The 23339-nt window shown below is 50.7% G+C and overlaps 1 protein-coding gene across 2 annotated transcripts; it reads left to right on the plus strand.

Annotated features, from left to right (window-relative positions):
* Positions 1 to 247: 247 nt before the first annotated feature.
* Miga2 (mitoguardin 2) lies at positions 248 to 23339 on the plus strand. 2 transcript variants are annotated; one of them, XM_051185092.1, is made up of 15 exons: positions 248 to 527; positions 1649 to 1859; positions 4305 to 4417; positions 4982 to 5099; positions 5427 to 5563; positions 11827 to 11944; positions 12991 to 13091; positions 13613 to 13728; positions 15586 to 15658; positions 15786 to 15872; positions 19134 to 19232; positions 19437 to 19571; positions 20778 to 20831; positions 21412 to 21528; positions 21729 to 23339. In XM_051185092.1, exons 2-15 carry the CDS (start codon positions 1787 to 1789, stop codon positions 21933 to 21935), a joined length of 1548 nt encoding a protein of 515 aa, XP_051041049.1. In that variant the 5' UTR covers positions 248 to 527; positions 1649 to 1786; the 3' UTR covers positions 21936 to 23339. The 2 variants fall into 2 exon arrangements, with proteins under 2 accessions (XP_051041049.1, XP_051041048.1); XM_051185091.1 differs by having other exon boundaries at positions 249 to 601.

A 23339-nucleotide genomic window follows, 5' to 3' on the forward strand; every position in this document is an offset into this window, starting at 1 on the left:
CCCGACCCCCCCCCCCCACGTATGCTTTTATATAGTCTGCGTCCCTAGCCCAGAGAATGGTGTCATACTGTGGATGGGTCTCCCACCTTAATCAACATAGTTATGCTCATAGATATGCTCAGAAACCCATCACCCAGGTACCTTTAGATTTTTGTCAAGCTAACAAACAGCACATTCAACCATGGATTCTGGGGAACTCAGTTGTTGGCCTTGCTCAGCAAGTTCTTTTATCTGTTTAGCTATCTCACTGGCCCAGACTGTTTTTTTGCAGGGTTGGGTATTGAACTTGGGGAGGTGAACACTCCAGCACTCAGCCCCAGCCCTGTATGCACCTCCTTGTGTCTCGGCCATCTGTCCCTCAGCTCAGTGAAAAGGCCTTCTGTTATGTGTGCCCCTGTCCTGCTGGCCTGTGGATGGTGCTCAGGACCTAGCCAGAGACCTGCTGAAGATCTGCTCCTTGGAAGCTCTTACCCCAAGAGTTCCTGCCTCTGGTGCCAGGCCTGCCATGGCATTCCGTCGGACTGAGGGTATGTCCATGATCCAGGCTCTAGCCATGACTGTGGCTGAGATACCCGTGTTCCTGTACACAACATTTGGTCAGGTAAGATGGGCGTGGTCCTACCCAGGAGTCCTCAGCACCTGGGAGAGCTAAATCCTTATGGCTACACCGTGTGTCTTAGTTAATTTCTCGTCGCTGTGGGAGGAAGAGGGTATTTGCGCTCACAGTTGCAGTGTGCTATAGTCATCATGTGGTAGGCTTGGCAGCAGAAGCAGGAAGTTGGCTGATCACACTGCACTCAGGAAGCAGACTGACAGTGCGTGTGTACCAGTGCTAAGCTCGTTTTCTCCATTTCATACACGGGATCTTGCCCAGCCCAGTAGCGGTCCCCTCCACAATTAGGATGGATCTTCCCTGGTGCTGGAGAGATGGCTCAGAGGTTAAAAACACTGGCTGCTCTTCCAGAGGTTCTGAGTTCAGTTTCTGACAACCTCATGGTGGCTCACAACCATCCATAATGGGATCTTGTGCCCTCTTCTGGTGAACAAGTGTATCGAACATTGCATATGTAATAAGTGAATGAATATTAAATAAAAACAACAGAAAAACGGAGTCAGGGCCCAGTCTTCACCTAAGGCTAGGTGACTCTTGACTTCAGATTGTCTGTGGGAGTTCTGCCTGGAACAGCAGCAGAGGGTGGCCAGGATGAGCCTGGTTGGAGTGGTCTGGGACAGTGAATGTCGTTAGCTCCAGTTGTCATTAGGAAATGGATTTGAGATCTGGGTTTGAGTTGTGTGTTGGTCCCCATCTACACATTTCTTAAGTGCTGTGAACCTCGGATTCTTCATTTGGAAGGTGGCAGGGACTCTGACAGGTAACACAGGTCAGGCCTTGGTGCAGTGCCTGTCACTGTACCCCTGCTGGCACAGAATGGTGACCAGCAGTGTGGGGGCCCTGGGCCCGGCATCCTATTCATCTTCTCAGTGATGCATTATGCTATCTTTATATTTCTGCTTCACATTTCAGAGAAGCTGGCCTGATTTACTTTTCAGTGTCCCTTGTCACTCTTCTGATCATCAGGGGAACACTGCCCACACCTGCAGCTTCCTTTTAGGTGACATAACCAGACCACTTATCTCTTTCCTCCAGTCTGCATTCTCCCAACTGCGGTTGACACCAGGCCTGAGGAAGGTTCTTTTTGCCACAGCCCTTGGGACTGTGGCCTTGGCCCTGGCTGCCCACCAGCTGAAGAGGCGCCGGCGGAAAAGGAAGCAGGTGGGCCCTGAGATGGGAGGTGAGCAGCTGGGCACAGTACCGCTGCCCATCCTCATGGCCCGCAAGGTCCCTTCAGTGAAGAAAGGTAGGTGTGTGGTAGGGGACCCTGACATTGTCGTGTTTCAGCATTGTTTCCTGTGGGGTCTTAGGCCCCTGCCTCACAGCCCCCTTCCTGAAGTAGGAGGGACAGTAGATCCACTCTTTGAGACCCGGGGCTCAGCCTTGGTGGGTGGTATTGGTACTGGCCATCTTTATCACCTTAGGGGACACTAGGTAAGGGCCCAAGGTTGTCAGTTTCTCCATGTTCAGGAATAGGAAGAGCCATGAGCTTCATGAACCCAGAAGTATTTCTCACATTTTCCTTTTTAAGGGAAAAAAAAAAAAAAAGGATTTGCATGTGGTAAAATTCACCCTTTTAGCATGTCCTTCCGAGCTTTAAGAAGATGCCGTCATAGAACCAAGCCACTATGGGAAAACATTATTAAAAATATATTTTGGTGTTTTTGTGTATGTGAGTGCCTGTGTGTATATGTGTACACGTGTGTAGGTGTGTACCATAGTGTGTCGATGGAGGTCAGAGGACAACTTGTGGAAGTAAGTTCTCTCCTCCTTTAAAAATGTGGGTTCTGGGGTAAAACTCAGGCCATCAGGTTCAGCAGCAAATGCCCATGTCCATCTTGCTGGCCCTAGAAAACCCTTAACAGCCCCCGGTAACCTAGTGACATATATGTTTGCCACATGTCAACGTCATGTTGTTCTCCTTCCAAGGCAAAATGTTTTTAGGTTCTCAGCTTGGGAGAAACAATTTTCTGTCTTGGAAAAGAAATTTTAAAGCCAGGTATGATAGTGTATGCCTGTAACTCTAGCACTGGACGCTGAAGCAGGGGGATAGACAGTAGAAGGCCATGGTGTGCATGAGGCGGTCAGAGGAAGCTTGTGGGAGTTGGTCTTCCCCTGCCACCCTGTGGGTCCCAAGTATCAAACTCAGGTCGTCAGGCTTGGTGGCAAGCACCTTTACCTGCTTAGCCATCTTGCCAATCCTGTCGTTATTAAGTTCTCTTTTTGTGCGTGAGTGCTTTGCCTGCCTGTATGCATGTGGGGGTCAGAAGTGAGCACTGGACCACCTGAATTGGAATTAAGAGATGGTGTGGGCCACCATGGGAGGCCTGGGAACAAAACTGGGGTGCTCTACAAGAACAGGAAATGCCCTTAAGCGCCGAGCCATCTCTCCAGCCTGTTTGTTTTTGAAGCAGCGCCTGACTTTAGCCCAGTGAGTTTAAATAGCTCATTGCCCTTGTAGATGCTGTTTGTCTCGACAGTTGGAGACAGCCTTTAGGCTGTCACAGAACTGGACCCCGAGAAGGGATGATAGCTCTGCTGGCCCTGGCAGTGTGCCACCACGCAATGTCTACTTTGAGTGAGCTTGGCCGCACCTCCTCCATCTTTGATTTCACCCTTTTTCTCCCTTTCCTTCCCTTCAGCGCTGTGTGTTTAGCACAATCTTCTCATGAGCTGTACCCAAGTTCCTGTTTCTTTCTTGAAGTGTGTGTGTGTTTAAAAAAGTTGTTTCATTTCCCATTTTGGAAAGATAATTATTTTTCTGTCTTTTATTATTTATTATTTTTTGTGTATGGTATTTTGTCTTCAGGTATGTCTGTACTGTTTATATGCCTGGTGCCCACTGAGGCCATTGGAGCAGGAGTTACAGCCATTTGTAAACCACCATGTGGTTGCTGGGAACTGAACCTGGGTCCTCTGGAAGAGCAGACAGGGCTTTTAACCAGTGCTCCACACACAGACACAGGTTCTTGTAGCCATGGCTGGCCCCAAACATAGCTTGTAGCAAAGAATAACCTCGAGCTGGATTTTACACGCTGCCTAATTGTTTGTGTATACATGTGTTGTGTGTATGTGTGTGTGCACGCGCGTGCATACAAGTGTTTTTGTGGGTAAGTGTGAGCTTTCTCATCACAAGACAAGTGTGGCATCCAGAGTACCTGTGCTACCATGCCCAGTTTATGGGGTCTGGGGGTCAAACCCAGGGCTTCCTGCCTGCTGGGCATCCGCTCCTCTAACTGAGCTACAGCTTGGCCCCTTTAGTATTTTTCCTTTGTGTGTGCCATGGTGGGTGTGTGCAGGTCAGAGGACAACTTTCAGGAGTTGTCTCTCCTTCCATCCAGAATTGAACCACGTTGTTCGGCCTGGCAGCAGGTGGTCTTACCTGCTGAGCCATTTGAAAAAGAGAATTCTTTATCAGTCATTCAATCAAGCACACAGACAAACTGAGCAAGAGGTAGGGAAGTGACCCTGTCTTGCTCTCAGCTTGTCCCAGCATTAGGAACCCTCCTATGAGCCTGGCCCGGGGTTAAGTCACCAGGCCACAGGAAGGGTCCCATTCCTCTGCTAAGTGTACACACTAAGGGGGATCTGCTGGTGCCGTGGCTTTAGGAGGTCAGGTCATCAGAAAGATGAGGATGGGGAGGGTGGTCCAGGTGGAGGATGCATGCAAGGTTCACCTTTCTCCTCACAGGCTACTCCAGTCGGAGGGTTCAGAGCCCCAGTAGCAAGAGCAACGACACTCTCAGTGGCATCTCCTCCATCGAGCCCAGCAAACACTCAGGCTCCTCCCACAGCCTGGCCTCGGTGAGGAGCCAGGGAGGGATATGTGTGGGGACAGGATGCTCTTGGACTCTGCCCTGGGGAAGCTTCTGGACTGTTAGGGAGATGAGAGAGAGGTCCCTTCCTTCCTTCACACCGTCATTGGTGAATTTGGACTTCAGAGCCTGTGGGTGATGGTTGGAGACACCTGTGCCAAACAAGGTGCCTCTCAGGAAAGCTCAGGCTTCAGACATTGAGCAGGTGCCTGGGAGGTGTCCAGGGCACTGAGGGTCTAGAGATAACAGAGACAAAGGTGAATCCCTTCAGCAAGAGTGATAGCCTTGCCCTCAAGTCTCCTGTGGTAAGGTAGAGGCCCCACTTGTGGTTGAGAGGCTCCGAAGCATCTGCCCTTGCCCGACTGGTAGAACAGGGAGTGGGGCCCAGGGACGTTTCATTCATGGCTGTTGTTATCAACCTCTATGGGGCAATATCAGGCTGCTCTGAAGATGTGAGCGTTGGCCTAGCTCACTCGGGAGGGATCTGGGAGGGCATGTGGCCTGTGGTCAGGCAGTGGGATGGGCCTCACCTTTCTGTATACTTGGTCTCCAGATGGTAGTGGTCAACTCATCCAGCCCCACAGCTGCGTGCTCAGGTTCATGGGAAACCAGAGGAATGGAGGAGTCTGTACCCACCACCGATGGCAGTGCTGAGAGCCTCTATGTACAAGGTTCTACTGGGAGGCTAGCCCAGGGCCTTGGGGTAGGGTAGTTGTGGTGGGAGAAATGGCCTTTTAGGAGTCTGGACAAGGCAAGTCACTTCTGCAGTTACTGCCCCACCCCATGTCCCCAGTCACTACATTGCAACCCTTTCTGATCAGAAAATCAGACCTGCCTGGGTAAAGGCCTGAATACTGACCAGTCCCGAAGAAGTCAAGACCCAGGTGTCCAGCCCTGCCCAGTTCTGATCCTGCCGTGGCCTTTGCTTCCCGCCATGCTGCATCCCCTTAGGAGTGAGGCTCTGGGACCTGAGCCTGTCTCCTCTCACATGTTCTCAGGCATGGAGCTGTTTGAGGAAGCCCTGCAGAAATGGGAGCAGGCACTGAGTGTGGGGCAGCGAGGGGATGGAGGCAGCACCCCCACACCAGGGGACAGCTCCCAGAACCCAGACACCTCGTCAGAGGCACCGTCAGAGGTAGGTGCTCCTCCCCAATCACTGTGCAAAAGGTTGGGAGGGAGGGACAGACTGACTCCAGTATCACCTCCCATGGGCATTTACTAGTCTCCCATCCTTGAAAGCTCCACTTAGAATGAATAACATGCGTGGTGCTGCGTCGACTTGGTGATAGCTTGGTGGACAAGTCCCATATTGATAATCAGACCCTCCCTAGCTCTGTTTGGGCGAGGATGGGCATGCTGGTGCAAGACTATAGGAAATGGGTCTCTGTTACTAGCTGAATGGATTCTAGGGCCTTTGGGTTTTGCTTATGGTTTTTATTATAATGTTTTTATTATAATTCTATAATTTATTCATTTTTAGGACTTTTTAAAAAATGTGTTTCCCTGCATGTATGTCTGTGTACCATGTTGGTGCCCACAGAGTCCAGAAAAGGGTGTTGGATTCCCTGGAACTGGAGTTAAAGTTGTGAGCTACCAAATGGGTGATGGGAACCAAAGCTGGGTCCCCCCCGGAAGAACAGCCAGTGTTTTTAGCTGCTGAGCCATCTCTCTGGCCCCGCACTCCCACACCCATTTTTCTGATATTTTTGAGACATTTCCATGTTGCTCTAGCAGTCCTGGAACTCACCCTGTAGACCAGACTGGCCTCCAACTTACAGAGATCTGCCTGCCTTTGCCTCCCCAGTTCTGGGATTAAAGGCATGGACCACTACTTCCAGTGTTCGTTCGTTCGTTCATTCATTCATTCATTCATTCATTCATTCATTCATTCATTCATTTTTGTGTTTGTGAATGTGCACACCAAGGTGCATGTGTAGCATCCAGAGGACAATGCAGATGTTGGCCTTTGACTTCTGTCTTGTCTAAGATGGGGTGTCTTATTCAATGTACTCCATGCAGCTTCCCGGGATTCTCCTGTGGCTGCCCCTTGGATGCACTCACTGAATCCAGCTTGACATTAGTTCCGGGGATCCCAGCTCTGGTCTTCATGCCTGTGTGGCAAGTGCTTTATCTACTGCACCTTTTCTCCTGCCAGAGTGTGTGTTGAGGCAGTGCATTGCACCTATGTGCAGGCAAATGGAGTGGAAGACAAGTTGGTAGTTATCTGTGGAGAGAGGTGAAAAGACTCAGTTTACTTCCAGTGTCAGTGCCTTCCTCTTCTGTTTGCTTAAAAAGACAAACCTCAAAAACTTCCCAATTAAACTGAGCACCTTGCATGGGCCAAACTCACAAGGGTTAAGCCCTAGCCCTGTGTTTGGTAATTTTGAGCATGTGTGCTTGGCATTGGCTTGAGTGGGTAGAAATACTGTGAGCTATTGCTGTTTTATTCTTTATGCAACCCCAAAGCCCCCAGGTTTCCTTGCTCTGTCTGAGCAAGGTCCAGTGGGGACTCCTCTTGGGGAGCAGCAAGATGCCTGGAAACCAGCCAGGAAATGGCAGCAGAAATCTGGGGAACCTGGGTGTGGTGGCATACACCCAACACTTGGGAGACAGAGTCAGAAGGTCACAGAAAGTTCCAGGCCAGCTCAGGCTACAGAGTGAGTTCCAGGCCAGCTTGAGTTTCAGAATGAGATCCTGTCTCAAACCAAAGAAACCAACCCAGGGGAGTTTCACAGGGACTTGTTGCTCAGGAGAGGGGTACTTGGGCCTGTGTACTTCAGTGCAAGCCAGGACCACCTGTGGCAGCTGGAACCACAGTGCATCTGGCCAGTAGGGGCTGTGTCTCTATTCTAGCCCTGTCTTTGCACCTCCACAGAATGGAACCAGCTTGATTGGGTGCCTGGAAAACTGCAGTGAGAGAGTGGGCGGTGCCTGTAAGTGCAGGGCTGGGTGTTTAGTGCCTGGCACAGACAGTTACAGGTAAAGGTCACTTCTGTTGCCCAAGTGGAAAGCTCAAAACCTGTCACTCAGAAGTCTTGCCAGCTGTCTTAGGGTTTCTATTGCTGAGATGAAACACCATGACCAAAGAGCAAGCTGGGGAGGAAAGGTGTTTTAGGCTTACACTTCCGTATCACTTTTCATCGATGGAGGAAGTTGGGACAGGAACTCAAACAGCAGGAACCTGGAGGCAGGAGCTGATGCAGAGGCCATGGAGGGTGCTGCTTATTGGCTTGCTCCTCATGGCTTGCTCAGCCTGCTTTCTTTTTTGTTTGTTTTTTTGGGGGGGTTTTGAGACAGGGTTTCTCTGTGGCTTTGGAGGCTGTCCTGGAACTAGCTCTTGTAGACCAGGCTAGTCTCGAACTCACAGAGACCCACCTGCCTCTGCCTCCCCAGTGGTGGGACTAAAGGCCTGTGCCACCACTGCCCGGCTTCAGCCTGCTTTCTTATAGAACCCAGGACTACTTGTACAGAGATGGCCCCACCCACCATGGGCTGTGCCCTCCCTCATTGATCACTAATTGAGAAAATGCCTTACAGCTGGATCTCATGGAAGCATTTCTTCAACTGAGGCTCCTTCCTCTCTGACTCTAACTTGTGCTAGGTTGACTCACAAAACCAGCTAGTACACAACCATTGTTTTTGTCATAGGGTCTGACGGCCTGGAACGGGCTATATAGACCAGACTGGCCTCGAACTCACAGAGGTCTGCCACTGCCTCCCAAGTGGTGGGGTTAAGGGTATGTACCACCACACCTGGTTTTCAGGCCTTTAAAGTTTTTTTTTTTTTTTTTTTTTTTTTTAAATAGTGTGAGAGAGAGACTCACGTGATGCATGTGCCACCATGGGTTTGTGGAGGTCAGAGGACAACCTACAGGAATCAAATCTGTTTCTACCATGTGGGGCCTGGGAGTTGAACTCATTGTCAACTGTGCTGGCAAGCACTTTGACCTGCTGAGGTAGCTCACTGGCTTACCATCCTCTTTGTTGTTATTTTAGATTTATTTATTTTATTTTATGTGTATGAGTATTTTGCCTGGTATGTTCAGTACATGTGTGCCTGGTTCCAACCAAGGTCAGAAAAGGGTCAGTTCCCCTGTAACAGGTTACAGGTGGTGATGAGTCACCGTGTGGTGCCAGGAACCAGCAGAGCCTGGGTCCTCTGTTTGAGCAGCCTGTTCTTTTCACTCCTGAGCCATCATTCCAACTCTGTGTCAACATTTTTTGTTTGTTTTTTGAGATAGTCCTGGCTGTCCTGGAGCTTGCTTTGTAGACCTGGCTGGCCTTGAGCTCAGAGAGATCTGTCTGTTTCTGCCTCCTGTGTGCTGGGATCAAAGGCATTCACCACTACTGCCTGGCCCCGTATTAGCATTTATTTATTTATTGTATGTATGTTTGGTTTTCTTGAGACATGTTTTCTCTGTGGCTTTGGAGCCTGTCCTGGAACTAGCTCTTGTAGACCAGGCAAGTCTCGAACTCTGCCTCCCCAGTGCTAGGATTAAAGGTGTGCATCACCACCTACCTCCCGGCCCGTGTTAGCATTTTTAATATCTTTGTTAAACAGTATTCCTGTGTTATAGTTCACTCACATTATTCAGCCCAGTGGCTTTTAGTATATTTTTTGAGTTGTAGCTATCAGTCTTGGTCATTTCATAAATCCTTACATATTTTAACATTTACCCTCCATATTTCCTTACTTCCTCCCCCAGCCTCATGCACTCTGGCTTTGATTTTTACTCCTTTGCTGATGTTGCCTGTTTTTTTGTGTGCTGTTTGCCATTTGTGCATATATGTTAAGTTTTTTATTCCTTTTGTTGTTGTTGTTGTTGTTGTTGTGTGTGTGTGTGTGTGAAACATGGGGCACATGTGGAAGTCATTTTCCACCTCTGGTCATGTGGGGTGTTCTGGGGCTTGAACTCCAGCTTATTGGCAACACCTTTATCTGCTGAGCCATGTTGCTGACCCCTGTCTGTGTGTTCCCTTTGGAGAACTGTCTGCTCTGGTCCCTTTGTGTGGGATGACAGCACACTGGTTGTTTTTAATCTTACAATGGTGCTGTTGAGTGTGCATGTCCCTTGTATGTTCTAGGCTCAGTTCTGTTTTCAGATCTGTGATTCACAGGGATCTTCTGTCCTATGTGTTTTCACCTTCTTTTTGGTTTATTTTCTTTGAGACAGGGTTTCTCTGCATATCCCTGACTCTGTCCTAGAACTCACTCTGTAAACCATGCTGGCCCCAAACTCAGATCCGCCTGCCTCTGCCTCCGGAGTGCTGGTTCTAATGGTGTGCGCCACCATGCCCATAGTTTTCATATTGTTGATGGCATCCATTGAAACACACAAGACAATTTTAAATTCTGGGTCTAGAGATGAAACTTAGCTAGTAGAGTGCTTTTTTATCAGGCACCAAGCCTGTTGTGGGATATTTGTATGCTGTGTAAAGATGTATTTGCTGTGATTGGTTTAATAAAAAGCTGAATAGCCAATAACTAGGCAGGAGATATAAGCAGGACTTACAAAAAGAGAAAGGAAGAGGAAGAAAATCTAGGCGCTGAGGAGACACAGAGGAAACAGGAGGTACATACAAGATAGAGAGGTGATGCCATGTGATAGAGCATAGATCAATATAATGGGTTAATTTAAGTAAGAAGAACTAGTTTGGGACAAGCTTAAGCTATAAGCCAAGCTTTCATAATTAATAAGTGTCTATGTCATTATTTGGGAGCTGGCTGGCAGGACAGAGAAAAACTCTTTACAAAAGCCCTGGGTTCCATTCCCAGTACCACATAAGCCAGGAGGAATATGCCAGCAATCCCAGCACATGGGAGGTGGAGGCAGGAGGATCAGAAGTTTAAGGTTATGCGTAGTGAGTTTGAGGCCAGCCTGGGCTACATGAGACCGCTTCTTAAAACAGAAACATTTTAACCCTGAAGTTCATGGTGTCTGCTTTTCTTAAATGGTTGATCTGTGTTACATGTGTGCAGCTTTAACCCAGCCACAGTTATGCCCAGAGAGCTGACAGGAGCTGCTCGGAACCCAGCAGAGGGACCTATGGCCCAGAATTCTGTAGGCCGGGTCCAGGTTTCCCTCCTGTGGTATTTAGTAGACACCCTGGACCACTTAAACACCGAAGGTTTCTCCGTGAAGCATCAGTGCTCCAGAGAGGTGCTTTGGGACTGTACAGTGAGGTCCAGTGTCAGCCCTCACTCATGGCCGCCTCCCAGCTCTTCTGGCCCTTTCTCGGGCCTAATTGGCCTCCCTGGGCTCTGGTTACTGTAGGAACAGGCTTTGCCTGTTGCCTCCACCTCCATGGAGAGAGTGGTTAGGCTAACTTTTATCTTACCTGGGGACCCAAACCCAAGAGCTCCAGGCTGGAAGGGAGCAACACCCCACTTCCCATACTTGGGGCTGGACGTGGCAGCATAGTCACAGAGCTCACAGGCTGTCCCCCACACCAGCTCCCACCCTTCACCTTAGGCAGAGGCCCGGCTTATACTTCCTTTTAAGCGTTGTCATGCCACCTGGATCCTCCCTGGACAACCAGTCCTGCAGGCCATGACACTCATATACTAGAATGTCCCTTGCTTGGTGACATTCTACTACATGTCTACTATATGACAACTGCTATGTGCACCTGTCCCCTGAGTACTAGAAACTCTCTTTACCAGGTGACCCCTTTTCAGTCTCTTCTGTAGGGAAGGTCTGGGAGGACTTGAAGGGCTTGTCCAGGTACCTAGGATCTAAACTGTGTGTGTGTGTGTGGTGTGGTGTGGTGTGGTGTGTCTGGGGGTGTGCTTCAATCCAGTGACAGTCTCGGGTCACCTAGAGACCCATTGTCTTCGAGGAAACACGTTGGTTGAGCCAGCCAGCCACTCAAAAAGGCAAGAAGAGAGACAGAGGATCTGGCTCGGCTGCTAAAGCACTTACCTGTCATGCAGCAAGCCCTGAGCTCAGTCCCTAGCACCATGTCAAACGAGGTATTAGGGAGCAAACTTGGGTCTTCTGCACGATCAGTGTGCTATCTAACTGAACCATTGAGCCATCTCTCCAACCCTGGTGGATAAGATTTTCTTCTTTTTTAAGACAGGGTGTTGCTGTATAGTCCTGGCTGCCTGGAACTCACTAATGTCCCATGTTGGCCTAAACCTGAGATATTTTTTTTTTCCTGTTTTGCCTATAGGGTTCCAGGAAGATGTCCTTCCTGCTGACATCCTTTGCATGTCTTTCTGGCATCAGAGTGTGTGTATTTACACCCCTGATACTGGGCCTGCTGCCTCTTGCAGGGAGCAGCACAATTCTGGAGTTCTTCTTTTGGACCCAGAGCCAGCTTCATTTCCTTGGGGCCCTATCTGAATAGGGGAACTTGGCAGCTCTGGGTTGAAGGTCATTTTTTGTGTCATAGCCAGAGTCACAACGGAGGGAGTTTGCCGAGAAGCTGGAGTCCCTGTTGCACCGGGCCTACCACCTGCAGGAAGAATTCGGTTCCACTTTCCCCTCCGACAGCATGCTGCTGGACCTTGGTGAGCAGGACCATGCAGGCTGCTGCAGGCCTGAGATGCCAGGAACAGAGGTCGGGAACGAAGCAGGAGAAACAGGGCTTGGTTCCCCAGTGCTACAAACAAATCGCAGCTCCTGGGATCTCGTTGAACGAATAGGGAAACTGAGGTATTCCCTTAAAGATGGCAGACACTGAAGCAAGACGAGGCTCAAGGAGTCCATAGTTAGTGTCCGCGCCCTGGTCTCCCGGGAGCACCCTTGGGTAGTGTGTCTTCAGGCCTTCTTGTTCACATGGTGTTAGCCAAAAGCAGTCTGAGTGCCACAAACAGAAGTTCTCTTGTCACCTGGTGGAGGTGAAGCTGTGAGCCACAGAGGGGGAACCAGCTTGTTCAGCCCATCCTTGTCATGTCTGCTGTGTCTGGCCTTTCCCAGAGTACTGAGCCAGCTCTGTGGGCCACATCCTCCTTGGCTTCTTGGCATTGGCCTCAGTGTGGCTTTGCCCACTGGAAAAACCCTGATCCTTTGGATCTTCCTCTATAACTGAAGTTGATAGGACCTTCAGAGTGGCCACTATCAAGTCTATGGCCTCTGTTTATTTGACATACCTTTCCTAAGTTGCCTAGAAGGTCCAGCCCCCAGACTCTGGAGCTGGCAGATAAGGGAATGCTGGATAATTGCCCTGTGGATGTCCTTAAGGCAGTTTCAGCCTCTTAGAAAGGGAAACAGTAAATTGAGTGGTGGTGGTGGAGACTTTAATCCCACAGGGAGGCAGAGAAAGTAGGATCTGAACTCGAGGCCAGCCTACTACAGAGGGAGTTCTAGGACTAGGACAGCCTTTCAAAGACCTAAGATACACAGGAAAACCCGTCTCCAAAAACCAAACATCAAAAAACAAGAAAGAACCCTCTAGGTAGGGCCACAGAGACCAACGGAATGGGTATTGAGATGACCCCGTTGTTATCACACAGCTCCAGGCAGACAGAGCCTCTGGGGTATGGGGGTCAGTGCTGGGGGCAGGCCAGGATTCCTGCAGCACCATGGGTCTCAGCCCAGTCCTACTCCCTTTCAGAGAGGACCCTCATGCTGCCCCTGACTGAGGGCTCACTTCGTCTTCGGGCGGATGATGAGGACAGCCTGACCTCGGAAGATTCTTTTTTCTCAGCCACTGAGGTGATTGGCTTAGGGAAACAAGTTGGGTTGGGCCAGGACTTCTGGGCTAGCACTAGGTTGTGGGGAAGTAAAATTATTATTATTATTATTATTATTATTTTGGTGGAAACCAAGCCCTGCTTCCTAGAGACTCCGAAGTGCCAGGTCAGGGAGGCCTGAGAAGCCAGGCTCTGCATGGTCAGAGCAGAGGTGGTCCCACCCCCAGACTAAAGCACACCCAACTCTACTTCTCTAACCCATTCAGTCCTTTGGTTAGCATTAGTCTACTGCTAGGCTGGAGCAAGGGGAATGGTGTGCATGCTTGGAACAGGAAGATGGGAGCATGTGTTCAGTTGGCTAAAAGTAGGAGTGCTGAGGTCTAGGGCTGGACTCGAATGAGGCCTCCTGTCTCATGGGGCTAGTATGTCTTTGGCATCTCCATGAAGAGCCATAGGCAGGCTCCTTGGGTGGTCCCTGTTAGTGTGGCCCAGAGCTCTGGCCTCTGGGGTGCTGCTCACTGGCCTCCTTGGCCCCCTCTCCAGCTCTTTGAGTCCCTGCAGGTTGGAGATTACCCACTCCCTCTCTCCAGGCCTGCGGCTGCCTATGAGGAGGCTCTGCAGCTAGTGAAGGAGGGCAAAGTACCTTGCCGAACACTCAGGTGAGAACATGTGGCAGCTGTGGGTGGGCTCCAGTCCTGGGGAGGAGGTGCAGAGGTCCTCAGTGCCTGGCAGGGACTCCGCTCAATGAGTGCCTCACATTGGCCATGCCTGGCTCATCCCAGCATAGCAGAGGTCAAGAACAAACCCAGAAGGCCGGGTGTGGTGGCACATGCCTTTAACCCCAGCTCTTGGGAGGCAGAAGCAAACAGATCTCTGCGTTTGAGGACAGTCTGGTCTACAGAGGAAGTTCCAGGATAGTTAGGCTGTTAACATAGAGAATCCTGTCTCGAAAAACAAAAAACCCCACAAACCCAGAGCCAGGACGTAGTTTGAGGTAGAATGCTCACTTGGCTGGCACAGGACCTGAGTTCTGTTCCTGAGACAGTCAGACTGAAAACGACAGCCATACCTTTAGAAAGCTAGGCCTGTAGCCATACTTAGTGTGATCTTGACAGCTCTCTCGCCTTGGCCCCACTGTGCTCTTTCTGTGCTTACATGTGGGCTCTAAACTTCCCCTTTGGATAGAGCACTTGGTAGTCTGGCCTTGACCGTGAGTTTCCTGTGTAGCTAACTGAGAATGACCTCAAACTCCTGAGTGCTGGGATTGCATGCACGTGCCACCACACCAAGTTTCTTTTTGAGACAGGGTTTCTCTGTGCAACAGCCCTGGCTGTCCTGGAACTCACTCTGTAAATCAGGCTGGCCTTGAACTCACAGAGATCACCTGCCTCTGCCTCCCAAGCACTGGGATTAAAGGTGTGTGCTGATGCCACCCAACAAGAAAATGTTATAAGCATACATTAATTATATATAATAGTTTCATTGTGACTTTGTTTGTTTGTTTTGTTTTTGATTTTGAGACAGTGTTTCTCTGTGGCTTTTGAAGACTGTCCTGGAACTAGCTCTTCTAGACCAGGCTGGTCTCAAACTCACAGAGATCTGCCTGTCTCTGCTGTGACTAAAGGCGTGTGCCACCACCACCCGGCTTTCATTGTGACATTTTTATACGTAGAGTATTTTGATCATATTCAACCCCTGTCCTCCTCTCCTTCCTGTTGATCCCTCTTTTCCACCTATCTCTGTGTGTGTGTGTGTGTGTGTGTGTGTGTGTGTGTGTGTGCGCGAGCGCGTGCACACGCGCACGTGCATGTACATGCATGTGTGAGAGAGAGGGAGAGAGAGAGAGCAAGCAAGCAAGCGTGAACTTGAGCCAGTGTGCAGTGTTTGCCTTAGGGTTGCCTCCAGAAGCATGGCGTATAGGTAGGTGAGGGCTATTTCAGGAGCATGGACACCTTATCAGTGGGTGCACTACAGAAGAGAATGTCTTCCCATCAGCATTAACTAAATATGAAGCATAAATCTTCTGGGTGCTCTCTGCCCTCTGAAGTGAACCTTGCTGAGTTGTGTGGACTTGGCACTTTGTTTTCTGGTCATGGCTTGTATGGTTTAAAATTCCACTGACTGAAAACAGCAGAAAGCTCTCTTGAGTGCTGTAGTGACTTAGAGAGAGGTGGCATATGGAACTAACTGGTTGGCCATTTTTCCTTTGCCGGGGAACAGTGATGGTTGATTGTGGCCTAAAACACTGAAGTCAGCCTAGGTACTATAGTTATAACTGCCACCTATGCCCAGGACCAGAGGGGTCAATGAGGCTCCAGAAAACATCCAATCAGCCTGTGCCTTTGGCAGGGGGAGAAACTGAACAGAGGGAGGCTGGTGCCAGCCAGAGGTCACATTGCCAGGCTGAAGCAGTTGGGCCTCTACCCCTTCCTCCTTGCCCAAGGTACACCCTGCCCTCCGTTGGGCCTTTGCTAGGCAGGACCAGGTGGCATGACACCATCTGTTCCTCTCCTCAGGACAGAGCTGCTGGGCTGCTACAGTGACCAGGACTTCCTGGCCAAGTTGCATTGCGTGCGGCAGGCCTTTGAGGTGGGTGTGATTCCAGGGGCCACTGGGGAGGGTGCTGGGCCTGCACTACACAGCCACAATGCCCAGCCATGACTCTGCCCTCTCCATGGCCTCTGGGAGCTGCCAGCTCACCCCCTTCTTTCTTTAGGGGCTTCTAGAAGAAAGGAGCAACCAGGTCTTCTTCGGGGAGGTCGGCCGGCAGATGGTGACAGGCCTGATGACCAGGGCTGAGAAGGTAGTGGGGAGTGGGGCTGTTTGAGATTTTCTTGCCTACAACCTCTCCCTCCAAAAACTTATTTCTGGCTGGCGTTTGCTTTGTTTTGTTTTGTTGATGTTGATTGGCTCTTTAACAACAATAGACTGGGGCCTCTGAGATGCTCAGTGGGTAAAACCACGTGCTCAGTAGGACTGTGATCTAAGAAAGATCCCCAAAACCCATGGTGAAAAGGGAGACCAAGTCCTAGAAGCTGTCCTGATCTCCACATGCAGCCTGTGGTATGGGTGTGCCCACAGTCACACGAACACCCTAATAATTAGGACAACACTGCTTGGGGCTGAGATGATGATGACTTGGTTAGTGATGGCTGGCTGTGTGAGCATGAGGATCTGAGTTCAGAACCCGACTATTAAAAAGCCATGTGTGGTAAAGTGTGTTGTAATCCCAGTGCTGTGGAGGTGGAACGAGCCAGACCCTTGGGGTTCCTTGACAGTCAGGCTAATTTGGTGATCCCCTAGCCCCATCGAGAGACCCTGTCTGAGGAATGACTCCCGACCTCCCCTCTGGCCTGCACATACATATAAACACTTTCAAACCAAGTAAAGGAGTCCTGGCATTTTCCTATGGCCATGGGGTGCTGGAAAGGGTTGCGGATCCTTCCCAACCTGGAAATGATATTCCAGTTTGGGAGATTAGAGACTTCAACTCTTTCTTACTTGTGATTCCAACAGTTCAGCTTTATAAAGCTAACCAGTTATGAAATACAAACCACAAGCCAGGTATTGGCGGTGCACACATTTAATCCTATACTTGGAAGGCAGAGGCAGGCTTATCTGTGAGTTTGAGGTCAGCCTGATCTACAGAGTAAGTTCCAGGACAGCCAGAGCTTCATAGAGAATCTCTGTCTCAAAAATCAAAGTTAAACAGCAAAAGAAATGCATATCACAGAATGTCCCCTGCATCTGTCCAAGGCAGCCCTTGCTGAAGTCCCACATCTATTCCATGAACATTCTGACCATGGGTGCCATTGGCCACCTCCTTAGCTTGTGCCCTGCCAGCAGCTTCCAGCTTTTGCTTGGTGGTATCCCATGGTAACTCCTCCTCCAGCATGCTGGAGTGGGGAATTAGTGACTGCAAAATCCTCCATCTTGTGGGCTGGCTCTGGTGTGTCCTGTTTCCTGGTGGACAGGCATCTTGGTGGCATCTGCTGTTCTTCAAGTGTTAACAGCTGTCATCATCCCCACACAGACTCCACGGGGACCTTTGAGGTCTCTGTCTAGGGATCTTGCTAGTTCACGTAGATCCCTGTTGGCAACAGTAGAGTTTGTGTCCTCACGTCTTGGCAGATAACTGGGTTTTTGTAATCTTAACCTTTGTCACTCTATCCACTGTTCCATGGTTCTTCGCTTGTGGAAGAGGTTGCATAATTTTCCATATTTAAGGCTCACTTGTGCTTTTGTTCATGGATTGGAGTCTCTTTAGAGAGGCTGTTCTGTAATAGGATGGCTGTGTGGCTGAGGGTGACGGTGAACTCCTGACCCTCCTGCATCTCCCTCCTGAGTGATAGGATCTCAAGCATATACAACCATGCCCAGCCTCTTTAGTTGTTGCTAATTACATTTTTAGGGTGTTTATTTTGTGTGCGTGAGTATGGGGCCATGTGCATATACCACAGTTTATGAGTGAAGGACAGAGGACAACTTGTGGGAATTGGTTCTCTTCTTCTACTGTATGGGTTCAGAGGTTGAACTCAAGTTGTCAGGGTCGTGGTATGTGCTTTTACTACTGCAACATCTGGATGGTTCTCCTTTTTCTTTTTCTTTTTTTTTTTTTTGGAGCCCAGGCTGGCCTCAAACTCATACCAATGCTACTGCCTCAGCTTCCTGGGGCTCTGCTGGAGCAAAGCTGATTTATAGGCTGTCCCTCACTATTTGCTCTCCTATGCTGGAGGAATGATCTAAAAGCCCTGTATACATCATTTTCCTCCACTCCTTCAGACCCCCTGGTCCAGCTGCCCTCAGTCATGATCTGAGTGCTGGCATGGGCTATGCTGGGCATACTTTTCCCAGTGCAGCTTTGGGTGCTGGGGTCCTGGGTGCATACCAGACCCTCTGCCTGCTTTAGACTTTCATCTGTGCTGCCTCTCTGTGCATAGCACATCTTTCCTCAATGATTTTTCTATTTAGACAATTGAAATCCACAGAGTATGGGAAGGTGTGTATAATAGTTAATGGTGAAGGAAAGCACCCTGAGGGCTCCCACCTCTGGCCCTGTCACCCTGTACTCTTCTTATGATGACCCTCATCCTTCCCACCATGCAGTGAAGTCCACAAGGGCCAGGGTTGTAAGCCTTGCACAGGTGTATATGCAGTTGTGGCCCTGACAGGTGCTGTATTCACCTTAGCCAGGTAATTGCCCCTGGTGCCTGCCATCTGTCCCCAAAGTGAGCTCCAGGCAGCTTTTTTTATGTCTCCCTCCAGCCCATCAGAGCTCTGCTACTGTATTGTTTAGCAGATGAGGAAACTGAGCCTGGAGAGGAAAGGGCGGCTTCCCAGGCCATGGAGCAAGTGAAGTATAGAGCTAAGCTTTGCAGTTAAGTTGGCCAGCTGGGTCCATCCTGTGACCTTAGTTGGCTCTTCTTGGCCTCCTAGGAATAGGAGGGGGAACAGAAGTGAGGTGGCCTAAGGCCAGGCCTTTCTCAGCAGGCCTCTACTGCCTGAGCCCCATGACAGGAGCACTCATGTAGACCTGTTTAGGCTCCCCTTGGGAAATGCCCAGGCTCTGTAGCATCAGGGCCACTTTGTAATTATGCAGCCTTTGGCCAAGCCTTTTGTCTCTAAGTGGGCTGTTTCCATTTATAAGTGGGTGTGTCCTATGTCAGCCACCGCCATGCTAGGCAAGCCTGTGCTGAGCCTGTCCCTGCAAGAGTTTGCTCCAACTGCTAATGGAGTTTTTCTGTGCCAAGGCTGATGGTAGCACAGGTGTGTGTGCAGCGCCTCCCATCTCACCTCTTAAAGCCACACCTTTTGGGTACCTCCAGGCTGTGCCTGGCTCCCAGAAGGCCATAGCAGTTTAGTAATGAGCCAGACATGTCTGGGTGCCCTGGTGTGGAATCTGCCCCAGACACACCCTGGTTCTCGGAAAGGTGCAGGCAAAGACACCTCCTTGCCTCCTCTCTGGGGTGGGGCCCCAGCTGTGCTGTCATATTCTGCCTGTGAATCTTATCCTGTTGGGTCTCAGGGCCTCTCCCCCAACCAGGACCTGCTGTGTTTCTCACAGAGTCCCAAAGGCTTCCTGGAGAGCTATGAGGAGATGCTGAGCTACGCCCTGCGGCCTGAGACCTGGGCCACTACCCGGCTGGAGCTGGAGGGCCGAGGGGTGAGTTGGCTCATGTTGAGCTCTTAGCATCTTTCAGAACTGAGATCCTTTTTTTGAGGGCTCTGCATTGATGCTAAGTAGCTGAGAAGGCTCTCAGTGCATAGAGCCTGGGTCTAGCCATTTCCTCATGTGTCATGCACAGGCCTCTCTGGCCTCAGCTTTCTGTCTGTACAGCCACTCTAGACACAGCACCCCCTCTTGCAGGTGGCATGCATGAGCTTCTTTGACATTGTGCTGGACTTCATTCTCATGGATGCCTTCGAGGACTTGGAGAACCCTCCATCTTCGGTGCTCGCTGTCCTGCGTAACCGCTGGCTATCTGACAGCTTCAAGGAAACGGTGTGTCACCATCTCTTTCCCATATTTCATGTCACATTACTTGGGCACTCGTCTCCTTGTCCCTGGAGTTCATTTATCAGTCCTCTGACTTCCTGGCCAGTCCCTGTCCACTGAGATCTGGGGTGACAGATAGGTCCAGGGTTCTCTGTAGGCATTCTGGAGCTCCCTGATGCCCTGGTTCCAGCAGAGTGCACATTTCCCTCTGTGTTGTACCTCACATGGTGCAGAACCCTCTCTCTGGGCTGATACTAATTACATTTATCTTAATGCATCACATTTGTTTAAAATGGGAAAACTTCCCGCCTCACACTGCTACCCCCAAAACAAACAAAAACAAGTCAGGCAGTGGTGGCGCACACTTTAATCCCAGCACTTGGAAGACAGAGGCAGGCATATCTCTGAGTTCGAGGCTAGCCTGGTCTAGTTTCAGGACAACCAGAGTTACATATTGAGAACCTGACTTGAAAAACCAAAATCATAGGAGTTGGGGAGATGGCTCAGTGGTTAAGAGCCACTGGCTGCTCTTCCAGAGGTCCTGAGTTCAATTCCCAGCAACCACATGGTTCCTCACAACCATCTGTAATGAGATCAGGTGCCCTCTTCTGGCATACATGTATACATGATAAAACATAAAAAAACAAAACAAACAAAAACCTCAACGTCACCAGTGACACTCTAGTAACATTGTGGTGCTGCTGCCCATAACTGATCTCCAAGTAGGCCATTTATAGATGCTCATCATGGCTCCCCACAACCACCAGGTGAGGTGGGGTGCCTATCATGGCCATTTTACAGAGGAGGAAACTGAGGCTTGGAGTTCTGAAGCGGTAAGGGTTAAAGCATAGGTGTATATGGAGAGAAAGAGATGGCTCTGTGGGTAAGAGTGCTCACTGCTCTTGAAAGGCACCAAGTGTGATTCATGATGCTTATGTGGCATCACAACCACTGTAACTCCAGTATTGGGGATCCCATGTCTCCTGCCTTCTGTAGGCTCCTGCGTGCGAGAGCACACACACACAAGCACACGCACACGCACGCACGCTCACACATACAGTAAAAAACTGTTGCCAAATTTAAGGTAAAGAAAAAGCAAGGCTTGGGCACGGTTGAGTGTGGGTAAGTTGTGGGAAGCACTCATCCAGGGCCAGCACTGGGCCATGGGTTAGAATGTTCTAACTCTAGGCTGGGGTCTTATCTGTGTTTCAGGCCCTAGCCACTGCATGCTGGTCTGTCCTGAAAGCCAAGAGGAGACTCCTAATGGTGAGTGACTGGTGGGGCCCTTTGGGAGGTTATGCAGGGTCCTAAGTGGTCAGAGCTCCCCTGATTAGTTGGATTGATTGGGGAAGGGACAGGTGCAGCAGAACATCCCACCCCCACTGATCACCCACCCTGCCACTGTACCCCACTTGAACATCCCAGCCCCCACTGATCACCTACCCTGCCACTGTACCCTGCTTGGCCAGGAGCCCCAGAGGGCATGTAGCTCCATCATGTCTCCCCTTTCAGGAGCAGCCATCATATTCCAGGACTCAGAAGAGGAGAAGGACAGGAAGGGAGGGAGGGAGAGAGAGGAAGGGTAGGTTTGAGTGAGTGCACATGAGTGGCCAGTGGTTACAGAAGTCAGAGAGCAGGCAGAACCTTCCTCCTTCCCAGTAGGCAGAAGGTATCTGCACCCTGGATGTAGTAGTAGGCTTTGCCCCCTAAGGCTGCATGGGGCAGCTCTCAGCGCAATCTGCTGGCTATACAAGCCCACCACTTGCCCAGGGCCAGCTAGCCATGTTGTAAGTGGGCCTTTAGATGACCCCTGATCTCCAACCCCGACCTGGTCCTTATCCCATAGGTGCCTGATGGCTTCATCTCCCATTTCTACTCCGTATCGGAGCATGTCAGTCCTGTGCTGGCCTTTGGCTTCCTTGGACCCAAGCCTCAGCTTGCGGAAGTCTGTGCTTTCTTCAAGGTAGATGAACAACCCCTGCTTCCCTGCTCCTGATACAGGCACCCTCTCACTGCCACAAGAGGGGTGGGAGCCTGGGCTGCTCAGGAAGGCAGGGCCTGAGAATGGGAGAGTGGGCTGGGGCTTGGTCATTGAGAAAGGGACTTTGTAGGATGTAGAGAACATCACAGGACCCAGACCCAATATTGGTCTCCTCCCCGCAGCACCAGATTGTGCAGTACCTGAGGGACATGTTCGACCTGGATAACGTGCGCTATACATCAGTGCCAGCCCTAGCAGAGGACATCCTACAGTTGTCCCGGCGCCGCAGCGAGATCCTGTTGGGCTACCTGGGGGCACCAGTGGCTAGCAGCACTGGGCTGAATGGGCCACTGCCTCAAGAGAATGGGCCCTTGGAAGAGCTGCAGTAATGGGGACACAGGCTGGAGGGGAGGTGGCTGCTTGAGCCTTATTCACAAGGATGACAGGAGAGAGAAGGCTGCCCCTCCCCCTTCCTTCAGGGTGGCATCCAAGGGCCAGGTGGCCAAGGGCCATTGTCCCTGAGCCTGCTACACTTCCTCATCTGGGAATCCCAACACCCAGAGGACAAATTTCCATGGAGAGGAACCACTAGGAGCCTATCCAGATGCCCTCAGGGTTACCTGAGCAGCAGGGACAGGCCAGGGACAGTAAGGTGTGACAAGGGGAAGTTGGTGAGAGAGGAAGGTGTTGTAGAGATATGGACCATAGAGCCCCAATCCCCTCTGGGCTGCAGACAGAGGGCAAGGAGATGATCGGTGAGGGATAGGACATGCAGGGCTATGTGGTGACAGTCACAGGGTCCTGGAATAGGAGCTAGCACCCAGGCTCCTGGCCTGTATAGAAAGTCCCATCTGGGCCATCCAGAGGTGAGCTCACCCCACCTGTGCTCACATGTAAGCTGGGACTAGCCCTTCAGAAACCCAGGCACCAACCCAGGACCCTGTCCCCCACATTTCCACACCCCACCACCACCAAAGATGGAGGAGGTGGGACTGGGTACTTCCCACTCCCGTGAGCCTAGAACTTCCTGGGCAGTGCTAGGCTCCAGCTGAGGGCTCTAACCCGAGCTCATAAAGGCCTAGCACCTGTGTTAATATCTGATGCTCTAGAAGTGAGGGCCTATGGACCATGGCAGGAAGGGCAGAGGGTGGCAGAGGATGCACAGCAACCCCCCCTCCCCAACACACACACACAAGAAGCTGGACTCAACACTTTGCCTTCAGCTCCATGCACACACACTTTGAGGCTGCACGGCAGCATAGAGCCACCGCAGGGCTGCTGCCACCCAGGGTCCTGTAAGCATTTGTCATGGCAGCTGCAGGGGTCCTGGCAACCCGATCTGGGAAGTTTTTATTTATTGCCTTAACACTTTATTTGTATGTTCTGCCCCTTCCAGGTTGTAAGACTCCTGGTTTGGTCTGGAGTTGAGCACTGGCTCCTGGGACCCAGTCCCCCTGGAAGGGGCAAGGGCCTCCTCGGGTCAGGAGGATACAGTGAGAGAGGGTGGCCATGGCTCTGGCTCCAGATTCTCCTCTCTGAGGCCTGTGCTTAGAAGGGAGCAGCCCTCCGAGCTCAGTCTTGACATTCCATTCATTTGCACTTACCCTGAGCTGTGAATGTAATCCTGGGCCAAGGCCCACTCTGATTTGCCCCTGAATCCCACAGCAGTAGCGTTTTCATCTTGTCCTTGTTTGTGTCCATACACTGCTGTCTAGCACTCATCTGTCTCAGCTTCCATTCCCCAATGTAAAGCGTGCGCAGTGACTGTGAGTCAGATAAATGATGGAAACGGC

Source organism: Phodopus roborovskii, unplaced genomic scaffold (assembly GCF_943737965.1).
Source record: "Phodopus roborovskii unplaced genomic scaffold, PHOROB, whole genome shotgun sequence".
NCBI lineage: Eukaryota > Metazoa > Chordata > Mammalia > Rodentia > Cricetidae > Phodopus > Phodopus roborovskii.